General features: G+C 42.4%; 1 protein-coding gene across 1 annotated transcript in view; it reads right to left on the bottom strand.

Annotated features, from left to right (window-relative positions):
- Positions 1 to 972: 972 nt before the first annotated feature.
- Positions 973 to 20,483, bottom strand: part of LOC143982240 (acetylserotonin O-methyltransferase-like) — a 79,969-nt gene continuing 60,458 nt past the window's right edge. Inside the window, exons 5-8 of the mRNA XM_077480794.1 lie at positions 15,099 to 15,217; positions 13,219 to 13,359; positions 10,299 to 10,421; positions 973 to 1,289 (exon numbers count right to left, since the gene is read on the bottom strand). Of these exons, the coding sequence (XP_077336920.1) occupies positions 1,078 to 1,289; positions 10,299 to 10,421; positions 13,219 to 13,359; positions 15,099 to 15,217 (595 nt within the window). The 3' untranslated portion in view covers positions 973 to 1,077. The remainder of the gene's footprint in view (positions 1,290 to 10,298; positions 10,422 to 13,218; positions 13,360 to 15,098; positions 15,218 to 20,483) is intronic.

Genomic DNA, 20,483 nt, shown 5'->3' with positions numbered 1-20,483 from the left:
ACTTTATGCATTAGTATTTTGTTCTACATGCAACTATGCATATATTTAAAGTGGCAGTTAAGAAAAAAAAACACACCTGTAAGGCATTTGCATAATGTGCTAGTATGCATGACATACTAGCACATTATGAAATACTTCCCTTAGAATGAAGCCCTCCAGCGGTGCGCTGTTACCGCTGAGAGGGCTTCCATTTTCCCCCGGTGTTTCTTCCAGGTTTGCGGTCTCCGGCTGTGCGATGACGTCGGTTCTTGCACAAAGCACGGTATGCTGGACCTTCAGCGAGCATGCACTGGCTGCATCCAGGGTGAAGTTATTTATTTTACCTATAGGTACGCCTTATTATAGACTTACCTGTAGGTAAAAATCACAAAGTAGACTTTACTACGGCTTTAGGTGATTGATTTTACCTTTTATTAAAATCCCTATTATCTTAATCTCTTGTGTAATAATAAATAGTAGAAGATTCCAGTTTGTTTTTTTGATTCTTTCATTTGTGAATTAGGGCTAACAGTGAGGGTGATAGGGTAATTAGTAGGGCAATTACGGTAGTTATCTCTGTTACTATCATATAAAAAGAAGAAATACATTTTGGCTACACCTAAATTCATGTTTATTTAACAATAAAACATGAGAGAGGCTCTAACCCCTCCCTGCTAAATCCAAAACAGATAGATATTTGACAATGTGATTGTTTTTGGTTTTACACTAGCTTTATATCAGTGGGCATGTATTGTCATTGTACATGTATGTACAAACTGAGAACAGGGACATTTTTCTTTAACACGCTCCTTATCCTGAAAACAAAAGCTCTCCTAGATAGTCTCTTCTGTATTGGCGTCTAAGTACAGAATGAACCTCTGCTGACATCTAGTGGACACTGTTTCCCAGCTATCCAGAAAAAAATCCTATAATTGCAGCATGCTCATTTTCAGGATATAAAAGAAAAAAAAACACAATCAAGATCAGCATTAATACTGTAACATAAACATGTTTATTAGTGCCAACATTTTTTTTGCATTATTACTACAGCTCGGTTATAACAAACAGTAACTACAAACAGGAAATAGACACTTGAACTCATTTTCTTCCCATTATGGCCTCATATATCTTTCCAGTTGCACTGACTTGAATATCCCTGAAGCCAGAGTCTGTAAGGAGCTTTTTAAACTCAGATGGCATCCTCTCTTTTCCTTCTGACTGTATCAACATGTTCAGCGAGTACAGCTGGGAAGTCAGAGGGCCACTTCTGTCTTCATTTAAGAGGACTTCAATCAGCAGAACCGCACCTCCTTTAAAGAACAGATGGAACCATTTTTATTACTAATATGACATGTAAAATATTGAACATTTGATTAACAAAAAAACAGAGAAAGAAGTGTGTTTTTTGTAGCAAGAGAAAATATACTACAGTGGAACCTTGGATTACGAGCATAATCCGTTCCAGGAGAATGCTTGTAATCCAAAGCATCGAAGTCAACGGAAACAAAGATAATTTGTTCCGCATGCAATACCCCATGTGGCCAGAGGTGGGGGGAGCCTTGGAAATACTCGGGTACAGCTTGGATGAACTCAGAAACCATCGCAAAGGCTCGGAAACAAAGTGTTTGAGTATTTCCAAGTGATTCTCAGTATATCCGAACGGCTCCGAACCATTCCGAGTGTCACCAGCGCCCCCGCACCTCTGGCCAAATGCGGTACTGCTCACCACATTAGCTTGAATTCTACTCGTTTTGCGAGACATCACTCGCAAACCGAGTCAGAATTTAAAAAAAAAAGTTTGTCTTTCAAAACGCTTGTTAACTGCGTTACTTAATAACCAAGGTTCTGCTGTACCTGTTGTAGTGCAGATAAGGAAAACAGAGACAATGGACTCAGCTGGTGGTAACAGACATTCCCCTTCCTTTTTCATTGGTTTTGATATGTTTTGTACCTACATGTCAACTACCCTGATTCTTTGGGACCCCTTCACCCCTTTTTTGTGCATTAACACTCACATATTAATATGCATCTAAAGCCAGAAAATGTATTTGGTAGGGAGGGACAGTTCCTCTTTCAGAACAAAGTTCCACTGCCCAGTGCTGCATTTTGGCCTAGGTCGACCAGGCCCAGAACTAGGGCGTCCATTCACTCACTGCCGAGGTTGCTGGCTGCAGCTTTTCACATAGAGCAGAGTGTGTGCTCACAGTTTCCCCCTCCCTCCCCCTCCACACAGACAGGAGAGCAAAGAGAGAGAGAACTTGTCAGCCTCCTGTGTTGTGATTCCATAGCTCCCAACTATCCCTGATTTGGAGGGACTGTCCTTGATTTGGAGCAATGTCCTGCTGTCCCTCATTCCTCCTCATCTGTCCCTCATTTTGGTCTGTATATAAAATGCACTTTTTATCTTTCAAAAAGTGTTTCCCAGTGCTAAACCTTTCATCTAAATTCTAAATTGCTGCATTTGTAAATTTTAAAAGCCAATATAAAGGAATAGCAGTGGTAAAAAAAGCCCTTGTACATTTAATTAACCTTTTTGTTTTTGGTTAATTCTCCTTTAAGGGGGTGTGGCAGGGGGAGTGTCCTATCCCTACATACGTTTGCTAGTAGGTGTCCCTCATTCCCATCTCAAAATGGTGGGAGGTATGGCGATTCCAGCAGGTGCACATGGTTTGGTCGGATTGTGGCTTCAGCTGGCAGACCCAGCTATATTCTGCATATTCTGGAGGGGGTGAGAGTAACTAAGATACTGACAAGGGCGGACTGACAACTCATGGGGCCCCCGGGCAATAGGAGATTATGGGGCCCCCAGGAAATCAGAGATTATGGGGCCACACAGTATACAATCACACAGTATACACATACATGTACACACAGTATACACAGACATGTTTCTATTGGCTGAGAAGGTACTGGAGAGGTGGGGCAGCTATAATCTCAGGATTTTTAGACCAAAAGGATGTCGGTAAGGGACATTTACTGAGGCTGGCAACCCTGATGGGGCCCCCTAGCGGCTGGGGCCCTCGGGCAGTGTGAAATACTCATAAACATAGGGTGGGGGTCTGGGGTCCTCCTTGTTAAAGGGGACTTCCAGTTTTTGATAAGACCCCCGCCTGCAGACCCCCACAACCACCAACCTCTGGCTCAGCTACCACCCTTGCATGCTGGGAATAGAGTTGTGTCTCCCTACACTGTGGGCATCAATAGAAACACAGCTTCAAAGCCTAGGAGGGCAGGACACCCCCCCGCTATTCCCTCTTCCTCGCCCCTTCCTTCTCCAAGCTAACAGACTGGCTCTGGACTGCACTGTCCACTGGTATCCCTTTCCTGTAAAGACTAGAAGTTCAGGGAAGCAGCACTGGGACAGCAGGAGTCAGCAGCATTAACCCCTGGCAGGAGGCGGGCGGGGTTTATGATCATGTGACCGCCTGTGATTGGCTGTCACAGTGGTCACATGATCGGAAAACTCCCAATCGCAAGCATCTTTCCTTTAGTCACCAGTAACTGCACTCTTAGCGCAGCTGTATTTGCACTACGGCATGCAAATATGCGGCTGTTCTGCGCCAAAGTGCTCCTGCAGAGAGGCCACACATTTGTGTGTGGCTGCCGCCAAGAGGTTAAAGGTTGTAAATGGCAAGTGCTGGGTAAGAATGTTAACTACTTCAATGCCAGGCACTTTTACCCCCTTCCTGCCCAGGCCAACAGGCCAATTTTCAGCTTTAAGCATCGTCGCACTTTAAATGACAATTGCGCAGTCATGCAACACTGTACCCAAACTACATTTTTATTTTTTATATAATTTTGTTCACAAAAATAGTGCTTTCTTTGGTGGTATTCAATTACCACTAGTTTAACCACTTAAGCCCCGGACCAATTTGCAGCCAAAGGACCAAGCCCCTTTTTGCGATTCGGCATTTTTGAAAAAAATGCAATATTTTTTACTTTTTGGTATAATAAATATCCCCAAAAAATATATAAAAAACATTTTCTTCCTCAGTTTAGGCAGATATGTATTCTTCTACATATTTTTGGTAAAAAAAAAAAAAATGCAATTAGTGATTATTGAATGGTTTGTACAAAAGTTATAGCGTTTACAAAATAGGGGATAGTTTTATGGCATTTTTATTAATCTTTTTTTTTACTAGTAATGGTGGCGATCAGTGATTTTTATTTTGACTGCGACATTATGGCAGACACATCGGACATTTTTGACACATTTTTGGACCATTGTCATTTATACAGCATTATTTAAATGCACTGATTCCTGTGTAAATGACACTGGCAGTGAAGGAGTTAACCACTAGGGGGCAGTGTAGGGGTTATGTATGACGTTATGTTTTTTTTTATTGTAGGGGGTGTGGCCTGACATGTGACATCACTGATCGTCTTTCCCTATAAAAGGGAACAGATGATTGACAGCCACACTAGGAAGCACGGGGAGAGGTTTGTTTACACAGACCTCTCCTCATTCTTCAGCTCTGTGACCCGATCGCGGGACACCAGCGGCGATCGGGTCCACTGGTCCTGCGGCCATGGAGCTCACGGTTATGGAGCTCAGGACTGGGTCAGGAGCGGACGCCGATGGCACGCTCCCGTCCCACGGCTGGGCACTTAAAGAGCAACGTACAGCTACGTGCTTGTGCCCAGCCGTGTCATTCTGCTGACGTATATGTGAAGGAAAACACGTTTTCTTTGTTTCTGTTATAAAATTTTGCAAATATTCTTTCTTCATGAACTTAGGCCAAAATGTATTCTGCTATGTTCTTTGGTGAAAATAAATCAAATCAGTGTATATTATTTAGTCGGTAGGAAAGTCATACAGTGTACAAACTATAGACTGTATGCATCTGAAAATTGATCAATCCTGATGTACTGATGGCCTATCTCATTTCTTGAGGCCCAAAAATGTCAGGAGAGTACAGATATTCCCCAAACGATCCCTTTTTGGAATATAGACAGTCTTCATTCAGTTTTTTTGTTGTGATTAGCTGTGATTGGTCACAACTGACCACATGGCACAGATAGGTCAATTGGCACCCCATGGAAATTGTTGACTTTTTAAACATATTTAAACAACCAAAAATTATATCTTTAGTTAAACAGTGCCCATGGCTGTATTTAATACTGATTGGACCATGGGCAAACATTTTCTCCCCCCCCCCCCCCGCTGGCCCCCACCATGCAATTTCGCTCTCCACCTGCTCTGAGAGCAGCTAGACCTAAAATCCGTTTACTACAGAAGATCAGGCAGCGATTGAGATTACTTGCCAGAGGATGCAGCATATCATTACTACTGACTAGTTGCTAGAGGCTACAGCACATCATTTCTGTTACTGAGTGGTTGCTAGCATCCTTACTGCTCACTGATTGGTTGCTAGAAGTTACTGCACATCATTAGTGCTAACTGATAGGTTGCTAGAGGTTACAGCACATCATTATGGCTTAACTGGACACAATTAACCTTTTCATTGCTGGCAGATGAGATCCCAGTTTAAAGTGCATGATTAACCCTTTCAGATCTGTGTTGGAAGTATATGATTAACCATTTCTTTGCTAGCAGAACACTAGTGGATATTTCCAGCAGGAATCTTCTAGCATTGAAAAGGCATCATGTGCTTCCCAAGAGATCTACTATCTCCACTCAGTAGCCGTCACGGCACATACCTCTGTCCATTCTGCTCTGCAGCCTGACTAAAGCCGGCCATAGACGGTTCGAATCTCAGCAAGTTCAGCAGGCATCGGTTAGAAGAAAAGAATGGCTCCGCAGGAGGTACCCCCCCATCAACACTGACTGTATTGATGGGGAAATCAAGCGAATTTCTTTCCTGCAACCCTCCCTGAATCCCACATTATCACTAAGAGCTTCACAGCAGGCTTTGCCTCAGGGATGATCAGTACTCCAGTGGGAGCCACTTGATCACTGCTGAGGTAGGGGGGTCTGTGCCTGGCATGTTCTTCAGCAGGCCCTTTCCTGCCATCTGGAGCTCCCCACGTGGGCAAAACGCCAGGGCCCAATTGCAAGTGCGACCTTTGCGATCCTGAGAGTTTTGCTACTGGTACCACAGCTATAAGGTAGATTAGGTAGTTCCTAATGGCTCATTCTCTAGTGGTGGTAGCAAGTAGCCTGCCTGCAAAGCACTCTTACCAGATCCAGCGACACAGCAGCAGTGGTCCCTTCAATCAGGATTCTGGGGTTGCCTGTGATGACTACAGTAGGCAGTGCAGCAAGGTTTGTAGCCTGGCAGTAGCTCAGCAACATGGTCCTCTCGCTCTTGCAGTCTCCCCAACATATTGCTTGCTTGTTTTTCAGCAGATCAGTCTCTCTGTAGCACACGTTCCTCTCACTAACTCCCCAGAACACTGGACTATCCTGGTAAATTTTTGCCTGGGCAAATCTTGCTCCCTCCTTCATTAAAAGCAAGGTATAGTCAGGAACTATGGACTTCAGTGAAAAGTTCATTCCTTGGGACTACATGTCCCATCATTCCCCTCAAGTCTCTTCTGATTGGCTGCTTGTTCTGCTTAGACAGAGGGAGGGGGAAGAACAAGCAGTGATTAGACATAGTCAGCTGTTGACAAGAGGAGGTGGAGGGTGGTAAGCGGATTGTGAGTACACAGAGATCCCTCAACTGCACTTCTCCTCTGTCATAGGACAGCCATTTAGAGACCACAGTTGCCTGTGCAGCGGTGGGAGGGGAAATCGCTCAGCTATACTGATGACAGGACAGGAGGGCCACACGGGCTCCTGCAGCTAGGAGCAACCCAGGGAGGGGGGAAGAACAAGCAATGATAAGACAGAGCCCGCTGTTGACAGGAGGGGGACAGAGCCCTGGGGGTGACTGTACACAATAAAGGCATATGATGGGTGGTGACAGATGTAGGCTGCGTGTACACATGGCATGATGGGGGTTGCGTGGCACTCACCAGCTCCACTGGGGTGCGACTCTCCCTCTCTGAAAAGCACACATCTCACCTGCAGATCACCATCTTCCCACACACCTCAGACAGCCACCTGTAATGCAAGTCCAGCAGCCTTTACCCCGCAATTCCCATCCATGTGCACCATCCAAAGAGTCTGGCCCATCGCTGGCCACAAGACTGCCATAATGAACACAGGCAGGGACCGCAGGAGTCTGGGCTAGTAGTGGTAGTGGGGCAGGTTGGAAGGAGACGGCTGGCTCTCCATTGTTCCCACCAGATGGCATGGCAACCCAATATAAAGAAACTAAGAGCCTCTTATGGGGCACTCTGCTGGCCGCAAACAGTGTTCAAACAGTCAGTTCACCCCTGGAATCGGCTCATCGGTTACACCGGGAAAACAATTTGCAGGCTCAGGGAGCAGCTGCTTTGGGCCCCACAATAATGACAGGGCCCAGGGCAGCTGCTACATTTGCCCTGCACTAAAGATGGCCCTGACAGTGCCCACAGAAAAAGAGAAAGCAAAAATTATCTCTTGATCATTTGGAGTTATTAGCACAGTGCTTTGTTTATGTTATGCTATAGACTTGCTTTACAAAGCCCTCCTGCACTGAAACTGTTTGCTGCCTTGCCAAATTAAAGTACAGGATAAATTGCTTGAACTGCTCCTGAGTGTCCCTGTCTTGTACAAGTCACTGCTGACAACATCAGCCTGTCTATATATAGTATACAGTATATACACACTATGTTACCAAAAGTATTGGAACGCGGGCCTTAACACGCACATGAACTTTAATCGCATCCTGGTCTTAGTCTGCAAGATTCATTATTGAGTTAGCCCACCCTTTGCAGCTATAAGAGCTTTAACTCTTCTGGGAAGGCTGTCCACAAGGATACAAAGACATTTTGGACAATTTCATGCTTCCAAATTTGTGGGAACAGTTTGGGGATGGCCCCTTCCTGTTCCAACATAATTGCTGCACACCAGTGCACAAAGCAATGTCCATAAAGACATGGATGAACGAGATTAATGCCTAAAAAGGTTTATGGGACTTCAGAACCTACAGGTGAAGCTTAGTTTAAAACATTTTTTCTCTACAACTTTAGTTACACTACTTACCTGCAATGAAGTTTATCCCATGATGTTGAGGCTGCTGAATTCTTAAGAAATCTTTACTGCAGGACTGCCATCTCTTTCCTGCTGATGAACTCCCAGCACTGCATGGGATAACAATTGTGGGTGTCTGGGCTCAGCTGCACTACATATGATCTGATGGGGACACGCCTCCTTCTGCCCTTTCATCCATTGAGAAAAGTAACATGATCCATGATTGGGGATAAGTCTGACCAGTCACAGGAGTGCCTCTCCCATTCACAGATCATGTTACAGGCATTATACTCAGTGAAATAAATTCTCAGTGGAGGAGAGGGCAGGAGGGGGGCGTGTCCCCATCAGACCATGTGTAGTGCAGCTGAGTCCAGGGACCTGTAGCTGTTAACCCCTACATTACAGGAAGTTCAGCAACAGGAAGAGGACAAGGCAGCCCTTTTTGAACATTTTTACCAACAGCTTGCACATCGTGGGTTATACTTCATTATAGTAAGTAATTTAACTAAAGCTGTAGAGAAAAAAAAAATGTAGGGATGAGCCGACCACCTCCCCAGTTTGGTTTGCAGCAGAACATGCGAACAGGCAAAAAATTTGTTCGAACTCACAAATACCGTTAAAGTCTATGGGACACGAATGTGAAAAATAAAAAGTGCTAATTTTAATGGTCAATATGCAAGTTATTTTCATTTTTTTGCTGTTTTTAGTGATTTTAATAATGCTTAAAGTGAAATTAAAGGGAAATATTCCTTTCAATTTCGTACCTGGGGGGTGTCTATAGTATGCCTGTGAAGCTGCCTAAAATGAAATTTCTAAAGGAAAAAAAGTAATCTAAAACTACTCGTGGCTATAATGAATTGTCGGGTCTTGACACTACAGATAAAAGTCATTGAAAGAAACGGCATGGGGTTTTGCTCGGACCTTAAGTATTTTTAGCTCTTATTCCTCAATATACTACTGAAGATTACACTGAATCATATACCACTACTCTTTGCACTTGTAATACTATACTTCATGATTGTAATGTACTTTGTACTTGTTATGTTTATATTTGAACCATTTCAATAAACTATTTGAAACGAAAAAAAAAACGGCATGGGGGTCCCCCCAAAAATCCATACCAGGCCCTTCGGGTCTGGTATGAATATTGAGGGGAACCCCGAACCAAAATTTTAAAAGAAAATTGCGTAGGGGTCCCCCCAAGCATTATTAAAATCCCTGCTCCCGACAAAAAAACGTTTAAAACTTTTTTGCATTGTTACATGTCTCCTGGGGCAGGACCCTAGTCCCCAAACACTTTTTATGACAATACCAAGCATATAAGCCTTTAAAATTAGCACTTTTGATTTCTCCCATAGAGTTTTAAAGGGTGTTTCCGCGGCTTTCGAATTTGCCGCAAACACCCAAAATTGTTTGCTATTCGGCGAACACCCGATGTTCGAACTTACATCGGGCTCATCCCCCCAAAAAAATGTGTATGGCTAAACTTAAGTTTCAACACTATAGTCAAAATTGCAACTTGCTATATTAATTCCTAGATAAAGGGTCCCATAAAGCATTTTCCGAAGGATGCACAATTATAAAAAAGGAATTGTAACTTAACAGCTGGGGTTGTATTTTTTTTTTTTTAAATCCTAAACCACTGAGGACAGCAAAGAAGGAGTGAGAGGGATGCAGATGACCCATAAAGCACCAATGTGACAGGCCTGATCTACAAAAATCTAAAATAGATGAATCAGTTATAGCTACGGTCTGGTAGATCAAGTCACCTACCAACTTCTTATATTTCTGGAGTACCCGATGATTATTCCTTCCTGCTATAATTCTTGGCTCTGTCCCTGTTCAACTTGGAGTGGAAACTGGGAGGTTAGAGCGGTTTGTAAATAAAGTAATCTTCTAAGCTAAACAGAACAATCGATCCTATGTGCCAAACCTGCATTTAAGCGATTGGGAATCGGTGAAAGGCATTCTGTGGTTGTACCTTCTCCTGTCACTGACAGCTATAGCACACTGAGAAAAATGAACGGCTCCTATTTTTTGAAATATTTTTAAATTCTGTACAGCAGTTAAAATCATTGAGACACCATGAATAGTATTTTCTTTTTACTGGGCTTTTACTGAAATAGCTTTGATGTGCAATATGATATGTAATCAATTTAGATACCAGTAGCTTTGGCAGGAATCTTCTTAATAGAAAAGGTAAACCCATATTTACTTTAGTTTTGTAATGACAGCACATTTTATTCTATAAATTATGGTTCACGAATTCACATCCTTATACAAACGATGAACTTACCAGGTCTGCAGGACTGGTAAATCTTTTTCAGCAGCTGCAGGCATTTCTCTTCTGTCCAGTCATGGATAATCCTGGCCAAAATATATAGGTCTGCCTCAGGAATGTCATCTTTAAAGAAATCTCCTTTAGTTAAAAAAAACACATTGTCAAATATTAACAAAGCAGAATATAGACATTTTTTATTTTATTTTTTGGATACAAACTTTTTTAAATGTATCCAGAAAAATACATTGTCCGACCGTGTGTATGCAACACAAGTTTCAGACAAAATCCGTCGGACAAAATCCGATGGATTTTGTTGTCGGAATGTCCGACTGTGTGTACAAGGGCTTAGAAATCTATGAGTTGACCAGCTAATTGAAAACAATACAATCCCTTTGTGGGCAATAATTTATCTCAACAGTTTTTAAGTAGGGAGACAAATGAGGCAGAAACATATCTTCCTCTAGTGGGGTATCTACAAATCTTAGGGTGGTGAGAAGACTTCTTAGGGACCAGCGAGAGAAGCAGCTTCAGGGAGCTGGTTGTTACAACTGAAACATGCTAGAAACAAGACCGCAAGACTGTGGATTAGGGTAAATATTCCCCTGCATTAGATCACTCCCTGGTAAAATGAACAATATATTCTTTATTAGCTAAAGCAGGGGTGGAATGTTCATTTTTTAAATTTAAGCCTAGAGATATAAGCTTTAAAGTATAACTAAAGGCATTTTTTCAGTTATGGATAGAGTTGGAAGAGATAAGTATTCTTGTCAGGTTTTTATTTCACGATTGGAATTTCCGTCTGAAAAAACTTGGATGGTTTTTCCAACGGAATTCCGCTCAAGCTCGTCTTGCATACACACGGTCAAACAAAAGTTCTCGGAACTTTCGACCGTCAAGAACGCGGTGACGTACAACACTATGACAGGCCGAGAAAATTAAGTTCAATGCTTCCGAGCATGTGTCGAATTGTTTGCGAGCATGCATGATTTTTTGAGCGTCCGAATTGCATACAGACGAACACATTTTCAGATAGGAACTTTTTCCGACCGAAAAATTGAGAACCTGCTCTCAGTCTTTTGCTGGCGGGAATTCCACCAGCAAGAGTCAGATGGAGCATACACACGGTCGCATTTTCTGACCAAAAGGTCTCATCGGTCTTTTGCTGGCTGAATTTCCAGTTGTGTGTACGTGGCATAAGCCCTTGTACACACGGTCAGAGATTCCGTCGGAATGTGTCCTATCGGACCATTTTGTCGGATATTCCGACTGTGTGTGGTATGCATCGGACTGTTTCCGCCGGAATATCCGTTGGACCAAATTTTCCAACTTGCTGAAAATATTTTCCGACAAACTGCTCCGATCGGACATACTCCAATCATGTGTAGAGAATTCCGATCGGACAAAGTGCCACGCATGCTCAGATCAAATTCCTACATCAAAGCTATTGGCTACTAGCCTGAACATAGTCCCATCGTAACAAAATTACATCATCACGTTCTGAAAGATCGGATTTTTCGACAACTTTATCCGACCGTGTGTATGCAACAATTTCGGACAAGATCCGTCAGACAAAATACAACGGATTTGGTTGTCAGAATGTTCGACCATGTGTACAAGGGCTTAGAGTGAAAGTGAAGGAAATTCTAATAGGAACAGTTGTTTTTGTGACTGCTGACAACCAGGGATTGCCTCATTTTGGAGGGATTTCCTCTCACTTCTTTGGCCGCGTACACACGCGGGGACTGTTCGCTCAACTTTGTCCGCTGAACAGTGTTTCGGCGGACAGTCCGCTCGTGTGTGGGCTTTCAGCGGACAGTTTCAGCGGACAGTCTGACGAACAAAGTTTTTCGGAAATTCCGAAAAACTGTCCGCTGAAACTTGGTTTGAGCGGACAGTCTGCCCGTGTGTAGGCTTGTTCGTCAAACTAAGTCTCGCGCATGCTCAGAAAGAATTTACACGCCGAAGGTTGCATTGCAGTGTATAGGACGTCGTTTTCTAGTCCCGTCGTACGTGCCGTTCACGTCATCGCGCACGGTTTCAGCGGACTGTTCGTTCGTCGTGTGTGGGCAAGTCCGTCCATGCTAATTTTGAGCGGACTGTCCGCTGAAACTGTTTGACGAACAAAGTTGAGCGAACAGTCCCCGCGTGTGTACGCGGCCTTTGGTTTTGGTAAAAGAAAATCTCCCCAATAGAACACAGATGGCAAAAAAAAAAAAAAAACTAGGGTTATAATTGTCCTTTTCTCTATTCAAAATCAGATATTCATTTTTAATGAATTACAAAATAGTTATTTCATAATTTTTCATTTTGAACTATAAATATTGATTTGTAAATGTAGAAACATTGCCAGGGAGTTTCTATGTAGTTTTGGAGATTTAACTTTTTCGTGATTATGTGTTTGAATGTTTGAAGTGCTGCTAGTTGTTTTTCCTGTTCCAGTGTGTATATTTTTCAACTATGTGTATCATGATCCTGTTCTGTTATGATTTCTAAGTATATTTTTACATTCCCAAAACATGCCCTTTATTCAGAAAAGGATGTTGCAAGAAAGATAATGCAATATGTTTTTTCTGTGAATTATAATTCAAAGAGAGGAAACTGTACCTGAAATCCCTTTTTATTGCCTCAAAGCAAATTGACATTTTTAGATCACCAAATCAGGGCAAAACAGTTGTTTACTGAATTGGTTTACATTTATGGCAATGTTAAAATTATGATGAATGATCAATAACCTTGCTAATTGACCCTGATCATGAAATTTAGCTGCTATTATTGACAAGTGAAGATTATTGTGATGCTAAAAAAATAACTAACCATGAAAACAACACAAACCTGAAATTTTACAATGTGCAAAAAATGTTGGTGCTTTCATCAAACATATTTATGTATTTTTCTGTTATTTTTATATCATATTACAGGATAACATAAAATATACCTTCTTGAAAAGATATATGTGGATCATTATCAGTTACAAAATGTTTCTTAGCTGTTTGTACCACCATTGGTAGGTCCATTATAGTAACTGTAGCCCCTTGATTTTTGGATAGAAATATTCTTGCAAAAGCTCCCGAACATCCTGTTAAACAAAATTTTTGTTGATACATGAGTTAAAAGTAAAGGATATATTCAGTGTGAAGTAGATTTAGCCATCAAAATAAACAAAAACATGTTTGTCAAGGAGTTTCTGTGATTTTTACTTTAAAATTTCTTAAACAAGTTCACTACCATCATATGTTTATAAATGGTGAGTTGTGGATGTTTGTTTCTGTAGTGCCACTTATTAACAATCGAAAATCACCCTTGGGCACCCATTATGGGCTGTGATTTGAGCCACTGTACAGAGTTCATCTGAGTAGCTCTGTACCTTGTATACATTGTGATGAGCACCTCTGTTTAGCCTGGTGGTTGCTCTTCTTACTGTGCCACTTGAAATAATGGACAGCTCCCTGCCTGATTCCTTGGAGATCCATACTTTATTTCACGTTTCTGGTGAATCTTAAACTTCTTGCTCCTCCTCCCAAAGCCCATCTCCACCACCAGGTGCTCTGGTGAAGACCAGTTAGTCCTGAGAATCCACACCTTGGATGAGTCTGCGTCACCTGCCAGGGGGACCTGCTTGTATACTTCCCTGGCTAGTTACTATGTGAACCTTTCTACTGCTTTAGCTACTGACTTCTGGCTATAGGCAAAACATTTTTTCCCATGTAGTGGGTCTGTGCTCGCACTGCACAGGTCAACTGCTTGTTTTGTCTAGAGGTGAGGAGAAAGCTTATAGTCATCTGTCCCTTCATTCCTATGGAAACAGCACTACCCCTTGGTCTAGCAGTGGACTGTTTCAGGTCTATGGACTTAATGATGTCAGCAACAGTCCACCTTGTGGTGTCTACTTCCAAAAATGGGCTGTTTGGGGGGGTTTTGGTCCATCCTGGCATATGTTACAGAACAGAAATTAAAATGTTATTAAACTCACTATAGTAAAATCAGTCTGTATATAAAGTAAAGCATGCTTGTTATACTCACTGTGGAACCTAAGGGGTTAATCCTCTGCATTGTGTAAAAAGGCTGTTCGACCCTATATTTTCTGATCCTCCCCTCATTCCACTGTCCCCTAATAATTTCCTGATAACACAGGGTCTATGGAGTCAGGCTGCACATGCTCAGTTTGGTGTGTATTTCTAGAGAGGTTTTATGTTTCTTGGGAGGAGGCATGTGATCACAGGGCCAATCAGCACTGTCCAGAAGGTCAGGGGTGTTGCAGTCTCATAGGACAGTTAGAAAACTTCTCCTACAAGTCAGTGCTTGGCTGGACACTGATAGAAGTCACAAGACTGCTTTATACTGCTGATGAGAAAAGGTATTTATAAATTTATATTTACTAAAGTAACTGCCATGTTCTGTGTACTGTGGGATACCAGATACGATAAATACAGGGTCCTTTTTTTCCCTTTATACAGTAAAAAAACAAGGGGTTGGTAAATACCAGCAAAAGAAAGCTCTACAGTAGCGGTCTCAAAAGATTATATAAAATTAATTTGGGTTACAGTGTTGCATGGAGTAATTGTCAAACTACCATAGCACTGGAAACTGAAAGATGGCCTTTTATTGAAGGGGTAATACGGGCTGCTACTCAAGTAGTTAAAGTAAACTTTAGTTTAAGAAAAAGAAAATACATTTCAAGGCTGACTGCTGTCATGTGTCTTGTAACCTACATTTGGCAGATTTAATTCAGACTATTCTAATTGTGGCTCTTTTTCTGCTTATTTGGGTTTCAGAATCTGAACATCATCAATTTATAAATCAAAATCTTAATGTTACCTCCAAGATCACAGATGGTGTGAAACTCAGAAAGGTCAAACGCCTGGATCACATCCTTTCCACATATATTCCATATGGAGTCCATATGATACATGAAAGCCACCATCTCCTCTTCTGACCTAATTGATATTAAATGAAAGCATACGTTTTTACTACAGAAAAGTTAGATATTTGCTGCCAATAGCATGTAAAGTATAGGAACCCAAAAAATAGGGTAACCAGGCCACCAAAAGATCATTTGTAATTGGTTGGTGTAGTTGTTATAGATTACTGCACTTTGCATATATATCATCAATGTCCTTTCTTTTTGTTTTTTGAGTAAGACATATTGAAAATAAATATATATATATATTCATACATATATACACATATACACACACACACAAAACATGTAACCTTAAAACCATTTTAATAGGAGATGCATTTTTATTTTAACTCTTTTATATGGATTTTTTGGATAAATTCTGGTGTCTCTTCCACAGACTTTGGATAGAAGTAACAGGTGCGGAAAAATTGGTCTTTTAGTGCCGGTGGCACCTTCACATCATAACCTTATAGAGGTACTCTTGAAAGCAAGAATTGGCCTTGCTGTCAAAAATTGCAATATGCACCTGTCAAACAGGTGCAGAAAAATTAGTCTTTGGGTGTTTGTCAGGAAAGGATTCACCTGCTGGTGGCACTGTGGCTCCCAGTTCTATAGGCTGCAGTTCCTGTGTCCACCAGCGGGTGTCTCAGCAGTCAGAAGCTGACATCTCATGCAATCAGTCATCACCTGATGCTGATTGCAGGAAGTGTATTTAAACCTTGTGCATGCTATCCCTTACTGCCTTGGCATTGTTCCCCTGACCTGTGTTCCCGTGTTCCTGAATCCTGCACTTACACAGGTACTAGTTGATGGCCCTCTATTGCATGTGCAGCATTGCCAAAGCCGAGTTCCACCTGGTAGGTATGTCACAAATCAGGCGGTTTACGGGCAGGGTGAATTCCCGCTGCATTTCAGCCAACCGAGCACTGGCTGTGTATGACCGCCTGAAATAGCTACAGAGTCTTCTGGATTGCTCTAGCAGACCTTCCAACCCTGGGTACTTATTTAGGCAACGCTGTGCCACAAAACTGAGGACATGTACCAGGCATGGCACATGTGTCAACTTTCCCTGTCTAAGGGTGGACAGGAAGTTTGTGCCATTATTCCTGACTCCAGCTGGCATGGCGTGAATCACATTTGAGCCTGCCCCTGCTGAGCTGCAAGAATCCCTGCTCCGGTGTGGTTCCTGTCCCCTAGACACCCTGCATGGCACCTTTTAGCCTGACTCATTGAATAGCCCCTTGAATGCTTAGGGGGTACTTGTGGTTCATAGGACAATTTAGTAGAGGAGGGCATGGAGGAGGAGGGGTAGAGCTGACAAATCTTGAATCATCACCACTAGCTGTATGGAAACGTGGGGGCACAACAAGCTGCAGCACTGAGCCTTATCCTGCATCCTTCCGTGTTGCAAGCTGAGTTACCCAGTGTTCTGTGAACACAATATATCGTCCCTGACCATGCTTGCTGGACCACGTGTCAGCAGTAACGTGGACTTTGCGGCTGACTGCCTTGCCCAACGATGCCACAACATTGCCTTCTAGGTGATGATACAGAGCTGGAAAGGCCTTACCTGAAAAGAAACAGTAACTGAGAACCTGCCTTGTGGTACAGCACATTCTGTAAAATCACAGAAATGGGCAGATTCCACCAGACTGAAAGGCAGAAGTTGTAGAGCCAGCAGCTGGGCATGTGAGTGGCAGTGACTATTTCTTTTTTGCTGCAGCAGATGGGGCAGAGAAATTTGCCGGCTATAGTCTATAGCTGGTGGTGTGCTACTGGCAGATGTGCTGCAAGGACCTGGAACACGCTGCACTATACCTCCATCCCTGTCAGTGGAGGCTGCTGAGAGGTCATGAGGTATAGCGGGGTAGACTGAGGTGGGTAAGGAGGAGGAACAGAATTGCACACCTTTTGTGTGGCTTTCAGGTGCTCTTGACAACAGGTTGAGTGGTGGGTGTTTAAATGCCTTGTCAAGTATGTGGTACCTAATTGGCTGGTGTCTTTGCCACGCTTGATGTGCTTGAGACAAAGTTTGCAAATTGCGATCAGCTGCACATGTGCTAAAAAAGGCTGTCTAAGCAGTGGGAAGTGGGCCGGGAGGTAACAGTTCCACAATGTGATGGGATAGGGTGGCTGCTCTCTACTATTCCATGATGGCTGCCTCGTTGGGGTTGTGCCTTACCCTCACTTTCCTCCTCTGCTCTATCCAGCACACAAGTCACATTAGGGACTTCATCATCATCTCCTCCATCCCCATTACCGCAGGAGACAACTTGGCAATATGCTGTGGTTGGGGGAACAGGACTGGCAATTTGTATACCAGTGTTCTTCCCTCTCCGTAGGTTCATGTTCCTGCCTTTCTCAACCTCAGAACCAACAGCTGAATCAAGTAAAAGCTGTCAAGGAGCAAGTGACTGATGCTGTGTTCAAATAACTCAGCTGACTCCTCCATGCCTTATGCTTGGGCTATGGCAGGAATAGCTGGGGACAAGGAGGAAGGTTTAGCCACTCTGGCAGCTGAGGTGGACTGCACACTAATCTCTGTTTGGGTGATGGAGGATGAGGATGATTTAGTAAGCTAGTCCACCACCTCCTCTGCATGCTGTTGCTGGATCACTAAACTGAGGAAATGATGCCCTGCCTGAGGACTGATCATATCCACCTTTTCCTGTGGACACATATGCTGCTGGCCCCCTCAAAGTGCCATGGGAACATCTGCCTCTCCTTGTTGTCTTCCCAGAAATGATGGGGGTGCTTATTAACAAAATGCAATAAAGATGTGTAAATGTGTACATGGATGCACTTTAATCAATGAAAAATGGTGCTTCGTGCACTTTAACTTGAGTACTCGTTACACAGACACACTCCACTGATACACTTTATTATGATGCAGTAAAACTGCACTGAAACACTGTAATATACTGCGTCAAACGCACAGAACTGTACTGCGTTAAATGACATGTAACGCAATGAAATATATGGCATTAAACTTGCACTAATGCACTGAAATATACTGCGTTGCACAAGCACTAACGCACAAAAATATACTGCATTAAACGGATAATAACGTACTAAAATATACGGCATTAAACTTGCAGTAATGCACGGAAATATATTGCATAAAACGTGCACTAACGCACAGAAATATACTGCGTTAAATGGTATGCAACACACTGAAATATGTGGCGTTAAACTTGCAGTAATGCACTGAAATATACTGCGTTAAACGTGCAGGAATGCACTGAACTATATTACGTAAAACGTGCACTAACGCTCAGAAATATTCTGCGTTAAAAGGCACGTAACACATTGAAATATACTGCGTTAAACTTGAAGTAATCCACTGAACTATACGGTGTTAAACGCAAGGTAATGCACAGAAATATACAGCGTTAAACGTGCACCAACACTCAGAAATATACTGCATTAAATGGCATGTGACGCAGTAAAATACACAGCGTTAAACTTGCAGTAACGCACTGAAATATACAGCGTAAAACATGCAGTAACGTACTGAAGTATACTGCATTAAATGTGCACTAACACACAGAAATATACTGCGTTAAATGGTATGTAATGCACTGAAATATATGGCGTTAAACTTGCAGTAACGTACTTAGCTATACTGCTTTAAATGGAAGGTAATGCACAGAAATATACAGCATTAAACTTGCAGTAAGGCCCTGAAATATACTGTGTTAAACGTGCACTAACACACAGAAATATATAGGGGGTTATTTACAAAAGGCAAATTCACTTTGCACTACAAGTGCAAAGTGCACTTGAAATTGCACTGAAAGTGCACTTGGAAGTGCAGTCGCTGTAGATCCGAAGGGGACATGCAAGGAAAATAAAAAACAGCATTTTAGCTTGCACATGATTGGATGATAAAATCAGTAGAGCTTCCACTCATTTCAGATCTACCCCTTGGATTTACAGCGACTGCATTTCCAAATGCACTTTCAGTGCAATTTCAAGTGTAGTTTGCACTTGTAATGCAAAGTGAATCCCCATTGTGTTAAATGGCATGTAACGCACTAAATATATATGGTTTTAACTTGCAGTAATGCACTGAACTATACTGCGTTAAACGGAAGGTAAAGCACTGAAATATACAATGTTAAACTTACAGTAACGCACTGAACTATACTGCGCTAAATGGCACGTAACGCACTGAAATATATACAGCATTAAACTTGCAGTAACGCACAGAAATATAGAGTGTTAAACATGCACTAACGCACAGCAATATATTGTGTTAAAGCGGGATTCCGCTGCCAGTTTTTTTTTTTTACCTGTGTCACTGGTGGGCGATTCCTACGGTGTCTTTGCAGTCACGATCGGCGTCTTTTTAACCCCTGGTGTGACGATTTCATTGCTAAGGAAAACTTTAAAAAAAGCAGTCCGGTGGTTTCCATTTTCACTGTGGGCGTTTGAAGCCCACAGGCATTTACTTCCTGGATGCGATGACGCTGAGCTCCCAGCATCCACCGCTCCATCTCGCACATGCTCATTGAGTGTCCTCTTTGTTTTCCTTCCTCTTGCCTCGTGTGCTATAGTGGTAATGGCAGATAGAGCTGCCTGCCCACTTTCAAAATGGCAATTTCGGACACACCCTCGTCACGTGACCAGCGTCCTCCTTCCGAAATCTCACGAGATTTCGGCATGACTGTGTCCCCCACGGATTCCTGGGAAATAGCTAAAAAAGTTTCCAGGGACCATTGCGAAGCCGATAAACACGCCTACTCCCGCGGGAGGAGAGCCCGGAAGTAAAAGGTAAATACTGCATATTATTTTATTTCAATGGTCATAACTGCATCTATGTTCCAAAGCCTTTTGAATAAGATGAACTTGCAATTTTCTGTACAAAACCGCTTTAAACAGCACGTAAGACACTGAAATATACGTTGTTAAACTTGCAGAAACGCACTGAAATATACTGCATTAAATGGAGAGCAACACACATAAATATACAGCGTTAAACTTGCAGTAACGCACTGAAGTATATATTGTGTTAAACATGCACTAATGCACAGAAATATACTGCGTTAAATGGCACGTAACACACTGAAATATACAGCGTTAAATTTGCAGTAACGCACTGAAATATATGGCAATCAACTTGCAGTAACAAACTGAACTATACTGCCTTAAACAGAAGGCAACTCACTGAAATATACAGTGTTAAACTTGCAGTAATGCACTGAAATATACTGCGTTAAATGGCACATAATGCACTTAAATATATGGCGTTAAACTTGCAGTAATGCACTGAAATATACTGTGTTAAATGGTCACTA

This window comes from Lithobates pipiens, unplaced genomic scaffold (assembly GCF_037356315.1).
Source record: "Lithobates pipiens isolate NorthernLeopardFrog02 unplaced genomic scaffold, aLitPip1_a1.2 Scaffold_16, whole genome shotgun sequence".
In the NCBI taxonomy this organism is placed as follows: domain Eukaryota; kingdom Metazoa; phylum Chordata; class Amphibia; order Anura; family Ranidae; genus Lithobates; species Lithobates pipiens.
This window is presented reverse-complemented; position numbering and strand designations above follow the sequence as displayed.